Source organism: Pempheris klunzingeri, chromosome 24 (assembly GCF_042242105.1).
Source record: "Pempheris klunzingeri isolate RE-2024b chromosome 24, fPemKlu1.hap1, whole genome shotgun sequence".
NCBI classification, from domain to species: domain Eukaryota; kingdom Metazoa; phylum Chordata; class Actinopteri; order Acropomatiformes; family Pempheridae; genus Pempheris; species Pempheris klunzingeri.
The window spans coordinates 1,784,477-1,803,611 of record NC_092035.1 but is presented as its reverse complement, the minus strand read 5'-3'; the positions used below and the strand labels follow the sequence as shown (position 1 = coordinate 1,803,611).

Below are 19,135 nucleotides of genomic sequence, written 5' to 3'. Positions count from 1 at the left end.
AGGGGGGAAAAAAAAAAAAAAGCTTCAAAGCCGTCTTATTTCATTTTAATGCTTCATCTTGTGTATTTAAGAGAAAAGAGAATGCTAAAATGAGATATTATGGCTTCATGCTTTATCGATTTTATGAAGTAACCTGTTGTTTGCTGCGCTAAGCTAACCAAGACATCCTGGATGTATAGCATCAGGCTGGTTTATATTAAAATCAAATATTATTTAGAATATATTCCCTATAAAATATGGACAATACGTGCAAAAACACATGATTAATTAAATGCATTCACTTTAAATTTGTAAAACAAAAACTTTTTTTTAATCAGAAATCGTAACAATATAATCTTATAAGTCAATAATCAATATTACACTAATACTAAATTACTATCTGCTGCACTGATATGAAATTTTGATCCTTTCATTTGACTCTCGGTTTGATGGGAAACAAGTAAATACTTAAAAAAGTGTTTTCTAACACTCAAAACGTCAAAACATTTTATGTTGTTTTCAGATTTCCAGTTTTATTGAAACCTTCCGAGCAGAAACAGACGTGCGACCTGTCACAGGTGATGCGGCGTCACTTCAGAGCGAGTCAACGCTCGATCGGCGTTCAGTACAAATATATAAACTTTACTTTATATTCCAAACAGATACAGAAACACTGCAGCAGTCACAAAAAGAAACACTGAATGAGAGACGGAAATTAACAATAAAAGCATCAAAGCTGACTTGATTATATTTGCTCAGATCACATAATTAATATATTTTCTGCTACTTCTTTTTCACAGTTTAAATCATATTTAATTCATAAGCAGTAAACTGTGGTTAACCGTGGTAGCCTAGCCTGCACCGTTAGCACAAACATTTTATTATTCTGAAATACACTTCAGCTCCGTCTTCCATCACATTATCGTTCTGATTTAAACAAAATGTTTGTGTGTGCAGCAGTTTTAAACCTGGAAAAACATTAGATGCACTCACAATAAATGCAGGAAATGGGCCGAGCTAATGCTAGCTTCTTAAGTTAGCATTAGCTCTTGCTCAAGGAACTGGATTTTGGTGTTTTTCTATTCTTTATTATTAACAGAATAAACCAAGGCTGGAATTTGAAGCTTGAACTCTTCACTTTGACAGACTGCAGCATTGTCACACCAGCTGACAAACCAAGAATAACACTGTCGATCGTACATAACATAACCTGTATTGTTCTGCAGGTATAAAAATAGAAGCACATCTTGCATAAACAGACGTACTGTACCTTTACTGCACGGACTACACTGAGTCACGTGTGAAGTTAGCATTGGGCTGACTGTTTTTGGCAAGCTAGAAACATCTGCTCGGCCTTCTTTTTGCCAGTGAAAGAATACAAACTCAGAAATAAAGAATCAGAAATGGAGGAAAAGCTTGTTTGGCTTGCCAACAAAGGTTTGTGAGCTCAGAGAGCTCAGAGTGAGGAATCAGACGATGGTGGAGTTCACAGTACGTGTGGTTATTCGCTGCAGTGGTTGAGGTCTCTGATGTTGTCCTGAGGGAGATGTGGTGACAGAAATCTGGAGTTAAGTGGAGTAAAAGTTAACGATGAGGAGAAAAGGAAGTGCGACGCAGGAAGAGAAAGTCATGAGACATGAAGAGAAAGAGAAACATGTCAAAAGAGGCAAAGACGAGACGCGACGACAACAAAGCGTTCAGTAGAAAAGGAAAAGGAAAGAGACAGCAGAACAAATGCTACAAGGGGGATAACACAACAGAAGAACAGTCCAGTGGTGCTGCTTTCTCTGGCGTTTATCAAGAACCAATCGGTGCTGCCGTGCTACCGATCCAAGACTCCAAACGAGTCCAGGATGAGCACATCTGACCTGAAGATGGAGGGCTGAGGAACGCTTTCAGATTTACCCGACACCCTGAAGTGGACGTTCAAAGGTTCGAGCCCAAGTCCTCAGTGCCGTCCTGACGGAGACGGTTAAAGTTTAAAGGTCGAGTCGACCCTCCACGGACGTCTTTAACGTCTTCTTCGTGGATGAAAATGTTCACACGGCGAAATCTCCGTATCCGGTGGGGCAGAAGGCGGCGCTGCGGAGGGTGTCCAGGCAGTTGACGAGGATTAGCGTGCCGGTCAGGTGCTTCCACCTCTTGGTGATGGGGTTCCTCATCTTGTCCAGGCCGAGGTGGAGCTCCTGGATCACGTCTCGGTAGCTGTCGCCCACGTGGGCGGCCCACGTCAGGAGGAAGTCGTAGGCTGGCTTCCACATGGACTGGGGTCAGGGAGAGAGAAGAAGAAGAGTTTTTGTTTTTCAGACGGCAACAGATTGGATAAAGTTTTGTTGTCTAACTTTCCTTTAAGAGGCTGAAATCAACAGGAAGTCAGTTATTGTAGTTTTTCCTGTAGATTTGGCTGCTTACCACCACGGTTAGCACAAAACTTCTATAAATCCACTAACAAAACAAAGAAAAAAGACGCTTCTTCTAACTCCAGAACTTCACTGAGAATCATCACGTTTTAAAGTTTTCTTCAGTATCAAACTAATCCTCTGAAAGATGTCTATATATTCATGGGTACAATGCAAATAGGAACATCTGATGGCTAATTCGGCATTCTTTTCATGGTGCTAAATGTTAAGCTAACAGAGTGGCGGCCATGTTGTAGTCCACATCTGACATAACACTTCCTGTTTAACATTTTTAAATTTGGCCGGGCAAACCTCGGTATTATTTTCTCACCTCGTTGTCCAGCAGACCGTTCTTGTCGCAGTGCGGCGCCTCGTAAGCCTCCATCTGCTGCCTGGACACTCGGGCAAGTTTCTCGGCCAGTTCCCTCCACCGGGACGCCACCTCCACCGCCGTGGTCAGCAAGACGAAATCCAGGACCAGTCTGGCAACCAGACCCTGGCAGTCCATCTTCAGCAACGCCTGATGGGGCGAAACACAGTCACACATGAAGCCTCTTTTCTTTACATGATTATTTGTTGATACAAAACAGATAAAGAGCAGAAATATTCACAGGATTTGAAAAGTTCTGACTTTGACGACACCAAATTTTGACTTCAAAAACAGAAACAGATCCAACCTGAGAGAAATAAACCCAAAATCAAATTAGGAATCATGGTTACGAGGAGCAACCTGGATCAGATCCACCTCTTTCTCTAATACAGAACCCCATTTTCCAGGAGTCCAGGAGTTCCCACTTAAAAGGACAAAATATCGATGCATGACCAGTATGACCATGACTTAATGGGATTAAAATATCTGCTATTTCACAAGAAATAAGGATAAGGATTAGAGAAGCCAACAATTAATGCAACTTTAGTTCAGACAAACTGTTTTAGTCTAAAGAAATGAGCTGCTTGTCTTTAAATTGGCTGCAGGGGCTGAAAGGCAAACAGAAAAGCTTAAATTGTTCCAGAAGAAAAACAAAACAAAACGTTTTTAATGGGTGAGCGTATGAATAAAACCCTTAACCCCTCCTGTACGTAGTCACGGCCCTCAGGCGGCTGCTGTAAATACATTCTTACTCAGCTAACCCGGTTAAATGAGGTTTAGAAAATACTGAGCATTAATAAAAGCAGCTGACTGGAAAATACACTGCGGGCAAGATTTTTTTTTTTTCCTTGAAAAGAGGAACAACAGCAGCTGAAGTGTTTTCTCCTCCTCACCAAGACTAACAGATGCAGTGTGTGTGTGTGTGTGTGTGTGTGTGTGTGTGTCCAGAGACTCCTGCAGCATCTTCTACTGTAAACACGCTTCAAAGTTCGACGCTGTCCTGTGGCGATACCTTTCAGCTTCTTTGCAGGGGAGGTTTTTCTTTGCTGCCGCCGCAAGCGGGAGGATCCAGTCACCTCAAACAAGCTCCGAGCGGTTCACCAAATTAAACGTGAGCTCAGAGAGAAACACTGGAGAAGGATTAAAGCTGGACTCAATTATGGTTCATATGTTTAGATGTGGTTGTTTTCAGTCTTGTTCCTGCTGTCCAGACTCGTATATTACATGTGGTGAAGACTTTAAAAGAAGCTTTTTAGGTTGTGTTGTGTTCATAATCTCTGTTTTCTGTCCTGCAGCGTCACAAAGGTGTTTTTCATGTTGACAGAAATGTGCAGTAACCTTTTCGCTATATTTAAAGCCCACCCAGTCGGACCTCTAGCAACACTGAGAGGAGGAGGAGGAGGAGGTTACTATTATTTTTAGCTCCTGACAGGATTTCAATCACGTTTTTGCAGATATGAAAAGATTCCTGGATTAAAAATGTGCTTGTGTTGACGTGATCTTTCTGTTAAACGAACCCCATCTTCAAAACGACCTGCATTCATGTGGACATGGAAGAGAAAGGGTGATGTTGTTCCCCGTACAGACTGTGACTTATTTAAACAGCTCCATTCAGACACAGGGCGGTTCAAAGTGACATAAAACACAATACAAACATTAAGATAATAAAAGCACGACAAAATAAATAGTTAATAAGAGAAGATGCATTAAAGGACAATAAAAGTGTGTGTGTAAATAGTTACACATTAAAAGAAAGTTAAGTAGCTCTTTTGTTAGAAAGATGTTTTAAGGCCTGACTTAAAGGTGCTGACAGTTTTAGCAGAGCTCAGGTGTTCAGGAAGTTTGTTCCACAGGTGAGGAGCAGAGACACTAATGGTGCTTTTCCACTAACACCTACTCGACTCGACCTTTCTGGTTCTCCACCAGGTGATAGTTCCTGGTACCAGGTACTATTTCAGTACCTCCTCTGCCGGGGTTCCAAGCGGGCTGAGTCGAGCCGAAAATATGATGTCACCAGACTGCAGGCCACTGATTGGCCAATCAGGGAGTGACATCACTGGATGAGTCATGAGAGCGACTCGTTCACAAGAATCAAACCCAACGTTTTTTAAAACCTGGAAAGAGACCAGGTGTTTTTATTATTTCTGTAAACGAGGTAAACGTCTACACGCAAACCAAACGCTCCAGGTTCTTAGTTGTGTTTGATTGTGTCGCATACAAATTATGGAGTTTCAGGCCGCGTTGCTATGACGACCCCCCCACTTTGAGGTAGGTGGTACACAACTATAATGGAAAACCAACCAAACCAAACCAAGTCGAGTTGAGTCGAGTCGAGCTAAAACTGTGTGATGGAAAGCACCATAAACTGGTGACCTGAGCGGTCTGGACGACAAGTACGTCAGTTATCTATTGCTGTTTAGGCAAGTAACAGGATTTAACAATCTGGAAGCCAGCGGAGGATTTTTAAAAGTATTCTGACTCGACTTTGTCAGATTCTTCGTCCGTCTTCTCACGTTTGTCCAATAAAGCCGATTCTGACAGGAAGCCGTGAGAGCAGGCAAACCTTCAAACAGAAAGTGATGAATTTACTAAAACGTCTTCAGTCCAAACAGCTTCAAGGTCTCCTCTTCTGAGGAAGAACAGTTTGACCCTTGAGCTTCATTTGATCATTTTATCCTACTTGTGTGATAGTTTGTGTCTGAATTCTTGAATTATGGCCAGTTTGACACTCATTAATGTATGAATTCATGAGTTAAAGCAAAAACAGCGTTATATAAAGACACAGTGACCTTTGATTAACAAAATATTATCAGTTTCCAAGTGGAGATTGTGCAAAAATCAGACAAACTGGGACAAACTGGGACAAACTGGGACAGAGTAAAGTCCAACATTTCCCTCTGAGATGTTTATGGAAGTAGAAAAAGACAGTTTCCGCCCAGTGATTCAGTTTATGACCGTCCTCGTGAGATCAGAGGTTGGCGTGTTCAGCGAGGCGTGAAACTCTTCGTCATCGAGGATTTCAGCAGAGATTTGCTTTAATGGCCTTCAGACAGACAAAACGGCATGATGGGATTGATCTCGTCTGACCCGTGATTACTCACATTCCTCGAGAACACGGACGAGCAAACATATTTCAGAGCGTAAAACATATCAAAGACAACATTTCCCAGACGCACTCCAAATTAAATTCACCCTCTCCTCCTCACGAAGGAAGAAAAAAAAAAAATCTGCCTCGACTTAATTTAATGGAGCTCGAGTGGTTTCTTCTGATTCAGTCTCCCCGTCAGTCAGCTGCATCTTCAAAGCAGCACACACACACACACACACACACACACACACACACACACACACACACACACACACTCTCCAACCACCAAAACACTCCAATCAAAGACCAACTTCAACACTGATTTCTCTCCCCGTCGCTCACTCACATTCAAATTCACGACAGACTTCCACTCACGCTGCTGCAGCACTGAAACAATGATGTTTATCGATTGAATATGTGAACAAAAAAAAACATGACTGGACCCAAACTTGCACATGAACAATAACTGATTCAACAAAATGCTCATTTTCCTTAAATTTTTGATGAAAAACAGCTGAAATCAGACGGCAAAATCCAACTTAATCATAACTTACAGGCATAATTGCACATAAATTACTATTAAATGCCTAAAAAATAGAAATATTAAGCATAATAATTCAAGTTTCAGGCTTTTCTGGCAGGAAATAAATCACAACAAACATGTAAAACACTTTAATAAATAGTATTTTTCTTGAATAATTGATTATTTGTCTCCCACAGTGATGTGTTCAGGTGCGTTCAGTCTGCCGTCATACACGAGAGAGAGAAAAGCATCATATGTGGACATTTTCGGGGGCCGACAGAAAAGGAAGCAGCTGGTTGGATTAACGTGAAACCAAAGCTCCCAGGTGTAATCAAGGTGAAGCATCTTTTATCCCACTGCTGCTCCCGCTGAGTGGCTTCCTTTGAAAACCACTGATCTGATCACAGCTGCTCAAAACAGCTGCGATCAGATCAGGCTGATATATTATTCATCAATCATTTTTATTTACCAGTGGGGGATTAATTATTAACAAACCTGTGCGCAGGGCTGCTGACATGCTTCATCGTTTGGTGCGATTTGGTACTAATTAACTGGAAATTAAGGAAAGTGCACTCACACACACTTTTCTTGATTTAGAAGTGTTTGGGCTTTAAGTTTCAGCTTTTTACCTCAATTCTGCGAAAATATTGTTACTCTGATGTCATAAAACATCATATTTTAATGATTTAAGTGTTTTTTTATGTGTATGTAATCAAAAACTTTTACTTTTTATCGTGTTTAAAATACTGAGTGTAATTTTAAACACAGGTGGTTCTGATACTTTTACTTATTTCCTACATAAAGTATCTAGTAATATATATATATATATATATATATATATATATATATATATATATATATATTGTACCATGATGACGGAGACTTAACTCTGTGCTTTAACTGAAGTAAAACTGTGTAAATTAGTTTTTCCACATTATGTTGGTGGTATTTCTACCAAAAAATCTCAATACAACATCAATCAAAAGGAGGAAATAGTGCTTTTGTTGGGGACTATTTTCAGCGGCGGATGAATGTGTGTTGGTGCTGATGAAGGAACATGTCAGCTAGTGTAGCAGGGAGGCTCACTGATGTGTTTTTAATAGTTTATTTTTTATTTTTTTGGACAAAAATGGAGCCCACACTCATCCTTTAAAGTACCGACGTTAAAACAGCTTCATTACTGTTTGCAGGAGGAAGATTATGATCCCAAGGTCGTGCCGTTACCTCACTTTACCTCCTTTGTCATCCTTTATCTTTTACCTCCCCCATTATGAAGTGCAGTGCTGTAATAAAATTAATTAACCTGGATAACCTACGACGTCCACGCTGCTCTTTGCACACCAAACCGAGCCGATGAATCATGTGGTTTGTCCGGTTTATCTCTCTCTCTCTTTGTCTGTCTCTATCTCTCTCCACCACCTGGCCGAGAGGCACTTCGACTGTGATGTCCTGAGTCGGCTGATTCAGGCTTCACACAGGCTCCAAACTAAATATAGACCTGGTCCAAACACACACACACACACACTCAGGCGTCAGGGTTCAGCGCTCCGGCCTGCTGCTGTCTGGAAATGAGCGTGATGCGTTCAAATGCAAATCAGGATCTGTGCCGTGCAAACCGGAAAGGATTAAAGCAGGAGGCACGACAGGAAGGAGGTGACGCTTCAAAATAAAGGTAAAGAGGTCAGAGAGTTCAGGAGGGTGGAGTCATTTACCTTGTGCTCTGAGTTATCAAACTTCTTCAACTTTTGTTTTAGCGGGACACACATCTCCTGCTCGGGCTGCACCAGATGGAGGTCAAAGGTCAGTGTGTTGCTCAAGGACACTTTGTCAGCTGTTGTTTCGGTCCCAGCTGGAGTCATTTTACATTCACACTTCAGTCCCTCTGAGGAACCCACGGGGACTTCTAATTTTGGGGGCTCTGACTTCATTTGTAGCAGTTTGTTTTTCCATGTTTTCACCTATTCAGGGATTCTGGATAATCCTGCCTTAAATATGGAGAAGTAATCCAAGTAAACCTGACACATGACAAATGTACTACATGCATGACTCATGGCGGAGTCACGCTAGAAGTGAATCTACAGCTGCACCTTCTATTTTCCTGTTTCCAGCCATCTTAGAGGTTTCTAAAAACAGAAAACGGTCTCCTCTGCGAGAGGCTAAAATGTCAGAAAAATATGAGATATCGTGGACCTGCAGGAAGCCCCGGAGCAGACAGACAGACGGAGCTGACAGCTGACCGAGCGGCTGTCAGCTAAATGAGCTTCACTTCCAAAGGCTTCAACAGGAGGGAGGGAGGAAGAGGAAGAGGAGGGGGAGATGATAAAACTGACAGGTAGAGAAGAGACAGAGAGGAGCAGGAAAATACACAACGGACGAACAGTGAGGGGGAGAGAAAGGGAAGAACATAAATAAAAGAGGAAGATAATAAAGCAGCAGCAGGAAGGAGGATTTACAGGGTTAGACATTTCTGAAACGGCAAGATTTCATGAATTCTCGTCAAATCTTCCAGCCTTCAGATTGAAAATTAACAAAGCAGCATTTTCCCCTCACAGAGGAGAAGGTCAGTAAACACGCTGGGAGCTGAGATGTTAAAAATAAATGTCCTCAAGTCAAGAATCGTTAATTGGAGACGTTAAATTGTACTTGTCTACTGCACCACTGCACCGGGTTTAACTTCTGTGCCAGTTAGCGATGCACCACAAATGTACTTCTGCATATCTAATATGATTCGGCCATTTTTGTTCACATTTCCTGTTTGAAAAATCCTGCTTTCTTTTTAAAATGTTGCCTTGGAGGAAAGCTAAATGTGCTTCAGACCCTTTCTGACCTGGACTTACATCATAAAAACACTACAGGATGTTGCTGTGTGGTGTCCTCCATGTTCAAACAACCATAAACTGGTGACAAAGACTTAGTTTGCACTTTGTTTTAGTGAAGTTATGGACAAAACGTGTAGAAAACGCCTGCTGTGATGCTTCCATCCTTTTATCCAAGGTGCTTAGGTGGTTGCGCCACCATCCCGCCTCCCGTTACTAAGCAACCAGCCCATTCACACGCCAAATTACAATCAGTCTGCAGCGGCCTGTTCATTTAAGAGTTCCTAAACTAACTAAACCAAGAAATAAAAACAAAGATAAACTGATTTCCAGCAGCTTAAACCCCTCCGAGCAGTTTACCTAGCTGCTCCTCCACCTTCAGTTTGGCCGATCTTTCGATCAGTGAATGTGCAGCACAACAAACTCTGCTGAAAATAATGAATCTGTGCTGCCGAAGCGCCCAAAACATCTTACACAGCTTGTTTTATTGCTGCCTGAAAAGATTCCAGCTCAGTCTAACATCCCCAACTCTTCAAGGGAAACAGAAACATGAGCAGAAGTGCACCAAAGAAACATCCAGCTCCTGGTTGAAACGTCCCATTAGAAGTGAGGCAGGTTGCTGCTGTTCAGTAAACACTTGGTTCTGACTCTCCAGTTTAGATCAATGACTTCCTTTGTGGAGCAGGTTTCTCAGCAGGACCTGACAGGAGGATTTAATCTGAGAGCTCCTCTGCGTCTGTGTGCAGTTTGGACGCTCTGCCGTGCCGACTTCACCTGACTAAAAAGGTGTTTTCCCTGCAACTATCTCAGCTCTTGCTCTGCGGGATCAGCCGCAGAGGATCTCAGGTTTCTCAGACACAAAACGTGGATAAATCGGTTAAATATTAATCGCTTAATTAACATGCTGAATTTTATGGGCGGCCACGACGGACCGAGGCAGCTGCACCTTTAAAAAGTCGAATTTTCCGAGCTGTGGACTCCGTTACTGTGGAGTTTTACGAGTAAAGGTTTCAGGTGGGAGTTTACAAGGTGGGGATTGATTACGCCCCCAGCAGGAGTGATTCTCCCGCCTCACTGCATGGATCTATTATTAAACAACACTCTCCTGGCCATTCTCCTCCGCCGACAGGCACAAGGGGCTCTCTCATTTGTCCTCTGCTTTCGTAACCCGAGCCGCGGCGTTAAAAGATCTGCCAGGGCGGTGTCGGATGCCCCCTCAGGTCTCCGGCTCGGCCCTGATCAATGCCTGCTCACATTTCGCTCGAGAACACCTGTCGGCTGGTGTGGAAAAGAAGGGGAGACGTGATGAGCTGATCTGAACCCTGCAGACAAACCACGAGCGCTTGTTCTGCTGCAACATTTCTTATTTCTTACAGTTCAGACTGTCCGGAGCAGCGGCTGAGGCCAGCTGGGTTACAGCTGAATGTTTCTCTGCTTTGAAAATTCCCCTGAACTTTCTACTTCTACAGGAGCCAGAAACGAAACCCAGATTCTCAAAACTACACAAGAAAGCAGCCTCATCACGTGTCATTTACCTCTTATGTTGCCTTCCTGGCATCAGTTGTGTGTAATTTTATACCTCTAACTGTTTATTTCTGCACAAGCACATGTGAGGGGGTATTTAGAGATAACTGGGCTCTCCTGTGCTATTGTGGTCCTGCTGCTAAACTGATCGTGTGGTTGTGCTTTGTTTGTCGTGCTGCTGTGCAGGGAAAAAAAAGGTCTGCACAAAAACACGGGGGATATATTGGGTGCTTCATGTAAGCAGATCAGCCGGTTAGACGAAGAGAAGCAGACAAAGGGCTGCTGGTGCAGTTTGTGCTCATCACCGAGGTGAAATAACGCCTCTTACTGTGCCATTAAACAAAAAAAACAGCCTTTTCTCATGCAAATTCACCCACCATACCTGAGAAATGCCAAAAAATATAACAAAAAGCATGTAGCATGCACCAGAAGCAGCAAGACAGGAAGTGAACACCAAATAAAGTCGGTAAAGATTGACTAATATTAAAATATACAGCAAATAAGAAGAAAATAACAGCATTAACATGACGTGTAAAGTAAATCTGTTGTTCCACAGTTAAATGTCCACTCACAGCCCACGAAAACTGAATGTTTGAACCTACAGAGAAAATGTTTTAGTGATAAATGAAGCCATTTGATGATAAAAACCATTTAGACCGTCCGGTACAGCTGATCGCCTCGCTGCTCGACCACCGTAATAAAATCACAGACACGAGAGAGGCATCGATCTTCTCACCGATCCCAAAAATGTTGGGACTATTTGACGAAATTCAGTCTGGAAAATGTGACGTACTGAGACGAGTGAATACATGAAGACGACACCCTCGGTTATTCTGTCTGCTCACATTTCCTGATTTTCCATCCTGGACATGCTGCACTAACATATTGTGTAATTTAATAACAATATTTCTCTCCAGGATGCTTGAATGAGGCACTTGTATTGAGAACATTTCACAGATTAGTGTGGATTTGGGTGTTTTTGTCTGGATAGTTCTCAGCATGGGAATGTTTTATTGAGTAACAAGTGCATAAAATGGGCTATTTTTCCCTTTGAGGGGAAGATTTAGTAATTTAAGCCTGTGTGACTCACTGGACCTTGTTCCTGCAGCCTGGTGACAATTTACTGCTCTCTGGGGAAACACACACACACACACATTCACACACATATTGGAGCGCTTCACAACTGAGCCACAGCAGCAGTGACTTTTTGCAGCAGGAAACAACAAGTTCTGGATGTGTGTGGACATAAAATCCAGGAGAAAGTCGGCTAAGAAAATCTGGGACATGATGCATAAAAGATGCATGTAGATTCATGACTAAAACTGTGTGTGCACACAAATACAAACTCCATCTTTTGTCCCATTAAACGGGTAGTTTGGGGAAGTTTAAAGACAGAGGGCGTCTATGCTGTACTGTAAAGATAATAAAGCCCCTTTTATATGGGGCTATATATGTATAGAAAACAGATCGATCATCATTTTGAATTTGATTTGGTCTGAACAGCCTGAGGAGTAACACGAGATACTGAATGTCTGGCTGATGCACAGAATAATGAAATCTTTGTTTGGCAACTGTCCCTTTAACTGAGGGTGAAGCACAACATGTGGGTTTCTTTGTATTTACATTCAGGCTGGAAACAGATCAGTTAAATATCAAAGGTAAATTCCATATAACAACAAGCAACACACAGGACAAAGGGACATGTTTGGATACGATCCGTGGTGATGAAAATGTTTCCGACTTCAGAGGAAAGTTGCTGGATTTTCCAGTAAATATTTAAGAAATGGAGATCAGTGGAGTCAAGGATGGATCAGAGATGAGAAAGCCAAGCCACTCTTTGTGCAAACTGTGGGTTTAAAAGCCTCGGCAGGAGTTGAAGGTAACCACGAGAATAAAAGCCTTTTTTTTATGAAACATAAAAGCACGCCTCCTTCGCTTGAGACTTAGTGAGATTATGTGGGGGTCACGTGACTTACATCCCGACGGGGAGAGGCAGTTGCAGGCGAGTCGCTCTGGGAAACAATGCAAGCTCACAAGCACGAGCAGCAAATGTCAAAGACTCATTTAGCAAGGCACTTCACCCCCAGCGGCTCTGGTGGGTGCATGCTTCATCTTCAGCTCCGCCGGGATGAACAGCAGTCGGAAAATTGATTTTGCTTAAGTCGTTTTTTGACTAATGCCGTCTGTCAGGTGAAACGTCTCGGGACAATTTAGCGTCAGTGTGTCGGAGAGGAAAAACGCACCGTGGCCGGCGTGTGTTTGCTTGACAGGAGTTGTTTTGCCTCAAACTGCATCTGTTAAGTTTTATTTCTCTGCTTGCCTTTGCAGGGTTTTTCTCCACCCACCGGCCAGATTGTGGCACATTGTCCAACTGTAACACAAGCTAAAGTGGAAAAAAAACTCATGTTGAGGGCTGAGGTGGCAAATAAATTAGACAGCAAGTGACTCAAACTGTTTAGGAAATTCGATTTGTGTTCTTTTGAGCTGCAACAAAGCTTAATTAATGACGCAGGAACCATCTGAGGGCGACTGATAAAGTCTTCTCTTGCTCAGTTTGTAATGGACATCATTTGAGGATAAAAGCTGTTGATGCAGTGTTATGGTAATGAAAAGGCAATTTCTACCACATTTATCTGTGCAGTTGACGCTTTTGCTGAGCATTAATGTTTTATCAGCAATGTAACAGCTGGAAGGTACTGGGGAATGGCCCCATTTGTAAGACTTTATGCATTGTATTTCCCCCGTTCAAGGACAATTGAGTGATTGTGGACTTGCTCGACTCTTTCCCAGAATACAATGAGACAACATTGCGTAGGAGCACCAGCGACAGTGACTCGGGCTGTGACCTGAACATTGTAATAGATCGTCTGTTTCCAGCTTCTCAAATCTGAGAATTTACTGATTTTCTCTGTTTTGTGTCGTCAAATCGACTATATTTGGGTTTTGGACATCCAAAACAAGCAACAGGCTTAAATTCTATGGACCTGCTATTGGCCTTTCCGCTATTTTAGGGGATTTATTGATAAATGGCTATTTTTCTCATTTGGACAGCAGCCCATTTATACTCTATGAGACAGTGACAAATTTTCCATCCCCCCAATGACAACTTTAAAGGTCAGTTTTCTACTTTGAAGAAAAGGGATACAGCTTCACAGCACCTGACTGAATACGGCTCAAGGCCACTTTAAAGCAGCTGTCGAGAGAGGACTTATTCCCTTTTCTATGTGAGCATTTCTCAGTCAAAAGATAAAGCTTAGAAGATTCATAACAAAACCAGCTCAAAGATCCAACAGGACTGGTTTGTTTCTCAGGAAAACACAACACAGAGGGACTACAAAGAGAAATCAGCTTGTGAAATGTCATTATTGCTACCAGACCGTGAAAACACTGGCAAAATGAAATGAAAACACATCTTAAATGTTGAGGGCTTACCATCATGAGTTCTCTCTGGAAGGACTTTCTATCCTTGTTCTCCATGTTCGTACACTCCTCTTTCAGTTTCTCCAGAACCGACGCCACCTTCTCCGGCTCGTTGTCCAGCTCGGTCCGGCAAAAATAATTCAGCGGCAAATTCCCATACCCGAGGGCATCTGCAAACGCCCTCCAGCTGCCCACATTCTCCATTAAAACCGTCCTCACAGTTGCGTAGATGTACGTAAGAAATTTGCAAGGCTTCAGGATCTGCTCCAGCAGCAGTGTGGTTGTTAGATCCGGCCCACACCAGTAAATGGGCTTGACCTTACCCAGAACTAAAACGTTCTTGGCATGGACAAGGCCCATCTTCCCCTGATAGTATCCAATGTACCACTCTTTGGTCCGCAGTTGTCCTCGCAGTTTGATTTTCTCCTCACTGAGCAAAGCAATAACATCCCCCTTCTTGTACTCCAACAGATAAGTGCTCTTGTGCTGCCTAATCACAGTTTTGATCAACTTGCCAAATTTAAGGTTGGTGATGCACCGCTCCTGAAACTTTGGGTATTTGGAGGTGACAGCTAGCGGCGAGAGGACGATCTTATCTACCTCTTTCTTTTTCAGAAACCTCCTCTGGCCCGTTATCCTCGCCCCGGTCTTTGGAGGCGGCTGCGGAGTTTGGACGCAGAACTGGGTGAGAATGCAGTCGAGGGCGTCCTTGACTTGGACCCTGAGAGTGAAGTCTGAGATGCTGTTGGGGTTATGCGATGTAATCATGTACAAGAGCCTGCTGACTTTCCCCAGTTTGACCTGAAATCCCCGAATCACCCCAGCGCCCTCGCTTGCTTTTACTTGGTAGTTGGACATATTGGAGTACAATCCCACCTGGAGGTCCTGCGGGTACCCCAGCACGAACTGGTGCTTCCCCCACAGCTGGAGGGCCACGGGTGGGGTGGAGCAAGCCTGACGGCCCACTTCGCTTACCAACAAGGTCTTAGGGGCGCAGTCGTGCCCAAACATGGCCACGACTGTCTTGAAGGACGGGTGGATGTGCTTGGGTCCATAGACGCCCAGACTTACTTTCCTCTGCACATGGTCCCAAACTGTCATATTGTGGCTGACGTACTGCGACTGAACCACAACAGCCACATACATACAAGGCTCTAGACTATCCAACTGCACCTGGACTGTATCCTTGTAAATGTAAGCATTAGGGATGGGCGTGTAAGGACCTTCTTTGCAGTCACTTCGAACACAAAGCACCTCTGCGTTGTGACAACTGTCCTTCTTGACGGTTACCAATACCTTCATCTCCAACGTGATAAAGGATTTGGTCTCCATGTTGCTGAGCTTGATCTCAACCACAGGGCTGACGGTGGAGCAGTAGTCACTGTTGAGCTCCAGAGGAGGGTCTAGTAAGGCTTTCATAGAGATCTGCTGGTGGTCTCCATGGCTGACGTGGCCTTCAGGGATGTGCGCGCTGATGTAGGTGTCCGGAAGCTGAACAACTCCTCCGTTACTGTCCAACCTGCACACGATGTTGGTCTCCACTGGCTGCGTCTGGCCCCACCCAGGACTCTGGCCCAGGGAGTCAAGGTCATGACAAGACCTGGCTAGCTTTCTGTGGTTCAACCAAGCAGTCCTGAAGTCCTCCCTGCTCTGAAACTGCTCCGGTAAAGGAGCCTTAAGGCCTGTGAAGAATCCTGAAGAGGGTAAGGTTGGATTCGACTGCGCCTGCAGGACTGACAGTTCTGAGAGACTGTGGGAACGTTTACTCCTGAAAAATGGGTTATCCCTGTGGAGATTAGGTGCAAGCTCTTGGTTTGTGCTGGTGGGTGTGGTACTGTTAATGTGGCAGCTGCTGAACCCATTGGTCATGATTGTACTAGAGTCAAAGTTGGAGCAAGACGACGGAGATGCCAGTGCATCAAAAAGAATAAGGTCAGAGTTGGTAACACCTAAATCTTTGCAGTTTTGATCTAGCGGACGGACAAAGGGGTTCACAGAGAGGGTGCTGTTGTGGTAAATTGGGGAGGGTTTAATGGTCATCCCTGTCCACTCCCCCAGACCTCCAAACTCCTTTGACCCATCCTCGTACCCTTCCCCGAGACTGTCGATCATCCCACTGTCGCTTAGCGAAGAGTTCCTGAAGTTGACCGGCTGGACGTACGCAGCCGGGATGTAACCCATTTCCGTGTTGTTGTGGGCGTACCACCACTCTCCACCCGACGTGTCCAGCACATAGAGGCGATCGCCTTTGGAGAATTTCAGGGTGGTGAAGCTGCTCGGGCAATAATCCTTTATGGCAACCACTTCCTGCGCAGCTCCATAGGAGGCTGACGTGTCCAGCCTTAAGGCACTGGGAGAAGGCACTGAAAAGGAAAAAGACATCGGACCAAATTAGGAATTTATCACATAAACTTAATCACTCATTGGCTGATTACTCAAAGTGAACAATACTTATTTCATAATCAGACTAGTTGCACTGGGATAACTGGTACTTCAGATCAGCCATAAAAGGTTTGTGTCCTAATAGTTCATTTTTAACGCTTCAAAACTTTCAGGGAAGCTGAAAAAAATCCCGGAATAATCATTTTGAATACAACTACAAAATGTTCAGATCACTAGGTAAATTTATGAGCAGAGGAACTGCATAATTTACTGCATAACTGACTATTTTTAGTTCACCTCATTAGCGTATATGGAGCATGTAAGCAAAGCTGTAATGGAGTGCAACCAGTGAAGCGAAAGAGCCAATATTTTCCACAACATGACTGAACAATTCAATTGCGAAAGATGAATAGCATGAAATAAACCCACAACTTGAGATATTGAGTGACTTTGATTAAAATTAATCGTAACTAATAAATCAGTTTTGTACCTCACAGGACGGATAATTTCAAAATAAAATCAATGAAATGAAACCGGTGTGGCTCCAGTGAAACTCTGACCTTTGACATCATTCAGGCTGGCTCCGGTGACCCCTTCGCTGAGGTCGATGAGCGTCCCCTCAGACTTACAGCGAGGGAGGATGTGGTTGTTGTTCGTCACTCTGATGATTCGATGGGCAGCCATGGCCGGTGCTTATCGTAGCATTCGCTCACCGGCAGCTTCTCATCTGGATGGGAAACAAACAAACGATTTCAGGGTGGGAGCGGCTGGCCGGTTTCAAACACATCTGCATTCTGGTGTTTCGCTGATGCTGAAATCTAGAGAGATTTCCTAGGGCAACGCTGGAGTTGGAGGCTTAATTTTCTAGATCAGTAACAGAGTTAGAAGCTACAAAAGGTCAACGCCGCTGCAGCAGAAAATAAGGCTGATAAATATCATTGCATCTGTGAATGAAGAATGTGCTGTGGAAAGAATGACTCACGGCTGAGTTTTTTCTAAATCAATGCAAAGACCATGAGCGTTGACCTGAGAGAAAAATATGCTATTTACAGTAGGAGGAGAACAACTGAAAGGCAGTGAAAGAAATTAAACCGAAAGAGACTGAAGCTCTGGGTGAAAATGCCAAAACGAATAATGCAAAGAATGAAAATGTAGCCTCCAAGAAGCAACGTTTTGTTAAAATGTGTGCACCTGAATGTTGAATTTAGATGCGACTGCTGAACATGTCATTCAAAAGCTTTAGGTATTAGTCTGCTGCTGTAATAGCCTCCACTCTTCTGGTTTCAGGCTTTCCACAAGATTCAGAAACTTGGGGATTTGCTCCCTTTCAGCCATAAGAGCATTAGTGAGGTCACCCACTGATGTATGCCGATAATGCCTGGCTTTCATTCGTGTTAAGGTCCAATAATGTGACCGTGACCTTTTAAAATGGCAAAGAATCTCTGCAAAATCGGTTCATTTCAATAGAACTGCTGCATTTAGTGGAACGATTCAAGTGGCTGAAGTAAATCAAAACCCATCCTGACAGAGATTCAATTCAATTCAACTGTTTTATTATCATGTGTACAGATAAAAACAAGTTTCTCTGCACAATGGAGTTCTTGCTTTGCCCTTCCACCTCTAATTCTGCTTCAGGATTTAAAAAAAAATAGATAAATAAACGGAATGCTATACAAGAAAAACTCAATTCAAGTAGCTGTGCTGCACCATGTGACTAGAACCACATATTTACATGCAGATTCAGACACTTTCTGGTGTGTTTGAGCCTTTAAAAGTCATCCCAGGGGGGCTGGATTGGGTTGAAGTCGGTGCTCTGTGCAGGCTGTTCCACACCAAACTGGGAAAACCATATTAGAATATTAGTTATTCAAAAGGTCTGTCAAGCAGGAAACAGAATCTTTTGAACTTTGGTCTTAACGTTTCAGAATAATTCTCATGCTTTCAGTCTGATGTTGTAAAATAAAACAAAAAATCAGATTGTTTCCTACATGCTTCAGCCAGGTGCTTTTATTTTTGCTGCATGTTAAAGTGCCTTTGGTCAGCAAAGATGCTGGAAAAACAAGCTTGTTCTGCTACTCTTTGGTCCTGGAACGATCTGTGGGCCGGGCTCAGAGCTCTCTGAATAATTTAAGACTAAGAATAATGACAGTGGGCCCTGTTAGCTGCTGCTTTGTTTATCCGCTGTATTGTGCCTGGTGCTTTGTTTATGTTTGCTTTTAATCTCCTGTGTGACTTCCTGGTTCTAAAGCATATAAAAAACTGTAATTTCCTATTGGGGATTCAAACCAGCAACCTTTTAACCTCCAAGCATCTCCCTCGTGCGGCTGCATGAGCTGCACTTCTGAGTATTTACATCCCTGATTGCATCAACCATGTTACCAATTTCCTTGTCAGAACTGAGCTGTGATTTAATTTGAGTGTGAAAACACACAGTCAGCAGCGGAGCCGTAATCAGATTAGCGCGGCAGCAAGAAATTGTTTTGCAGCAAAACGCTGTTCCCTTCAGTCACAAGAGACTTTATTATTCCTGCAGGATGTGGCGAGCGGCGGCGGCGGTGGGAACATTTACATTTGCACACTAATGATGCCATTTTAATCTGATTAGAGCAACACAGACTGTAGAAGCTGCCGTGT

General features: G+C 43.3%; 1 protein-coding gene across 1 annotated transcript; it reads right to left on the bottom strand.

The window, feature by feature from the left end:
- Positions 1-2,018: 2,018 nt before the first annotated feature.
- On the bottom strand, positions 2,019-17,185 carry LOC139223815 (SH3 domain-binding protein 4-A-like). The gene is made up of 4 exons (XM_070855816.1): positions 17,062-17,185; positions 14,132-16,482; positions 2,710-2,898; positions 2,019-2,243 (listed from the first exon to the last, which is right to left on the bottom strand). Exons 1-4 carry the CDS (start codon positions 17,183-17,185, stop codon positions 2,019-2,021), a joined length of 2,889 nt encoding a protein of 962 aa, XP_070711917.1.
- Positions 17,186-19,135: the final 1,950 nt, after the last annotated feature.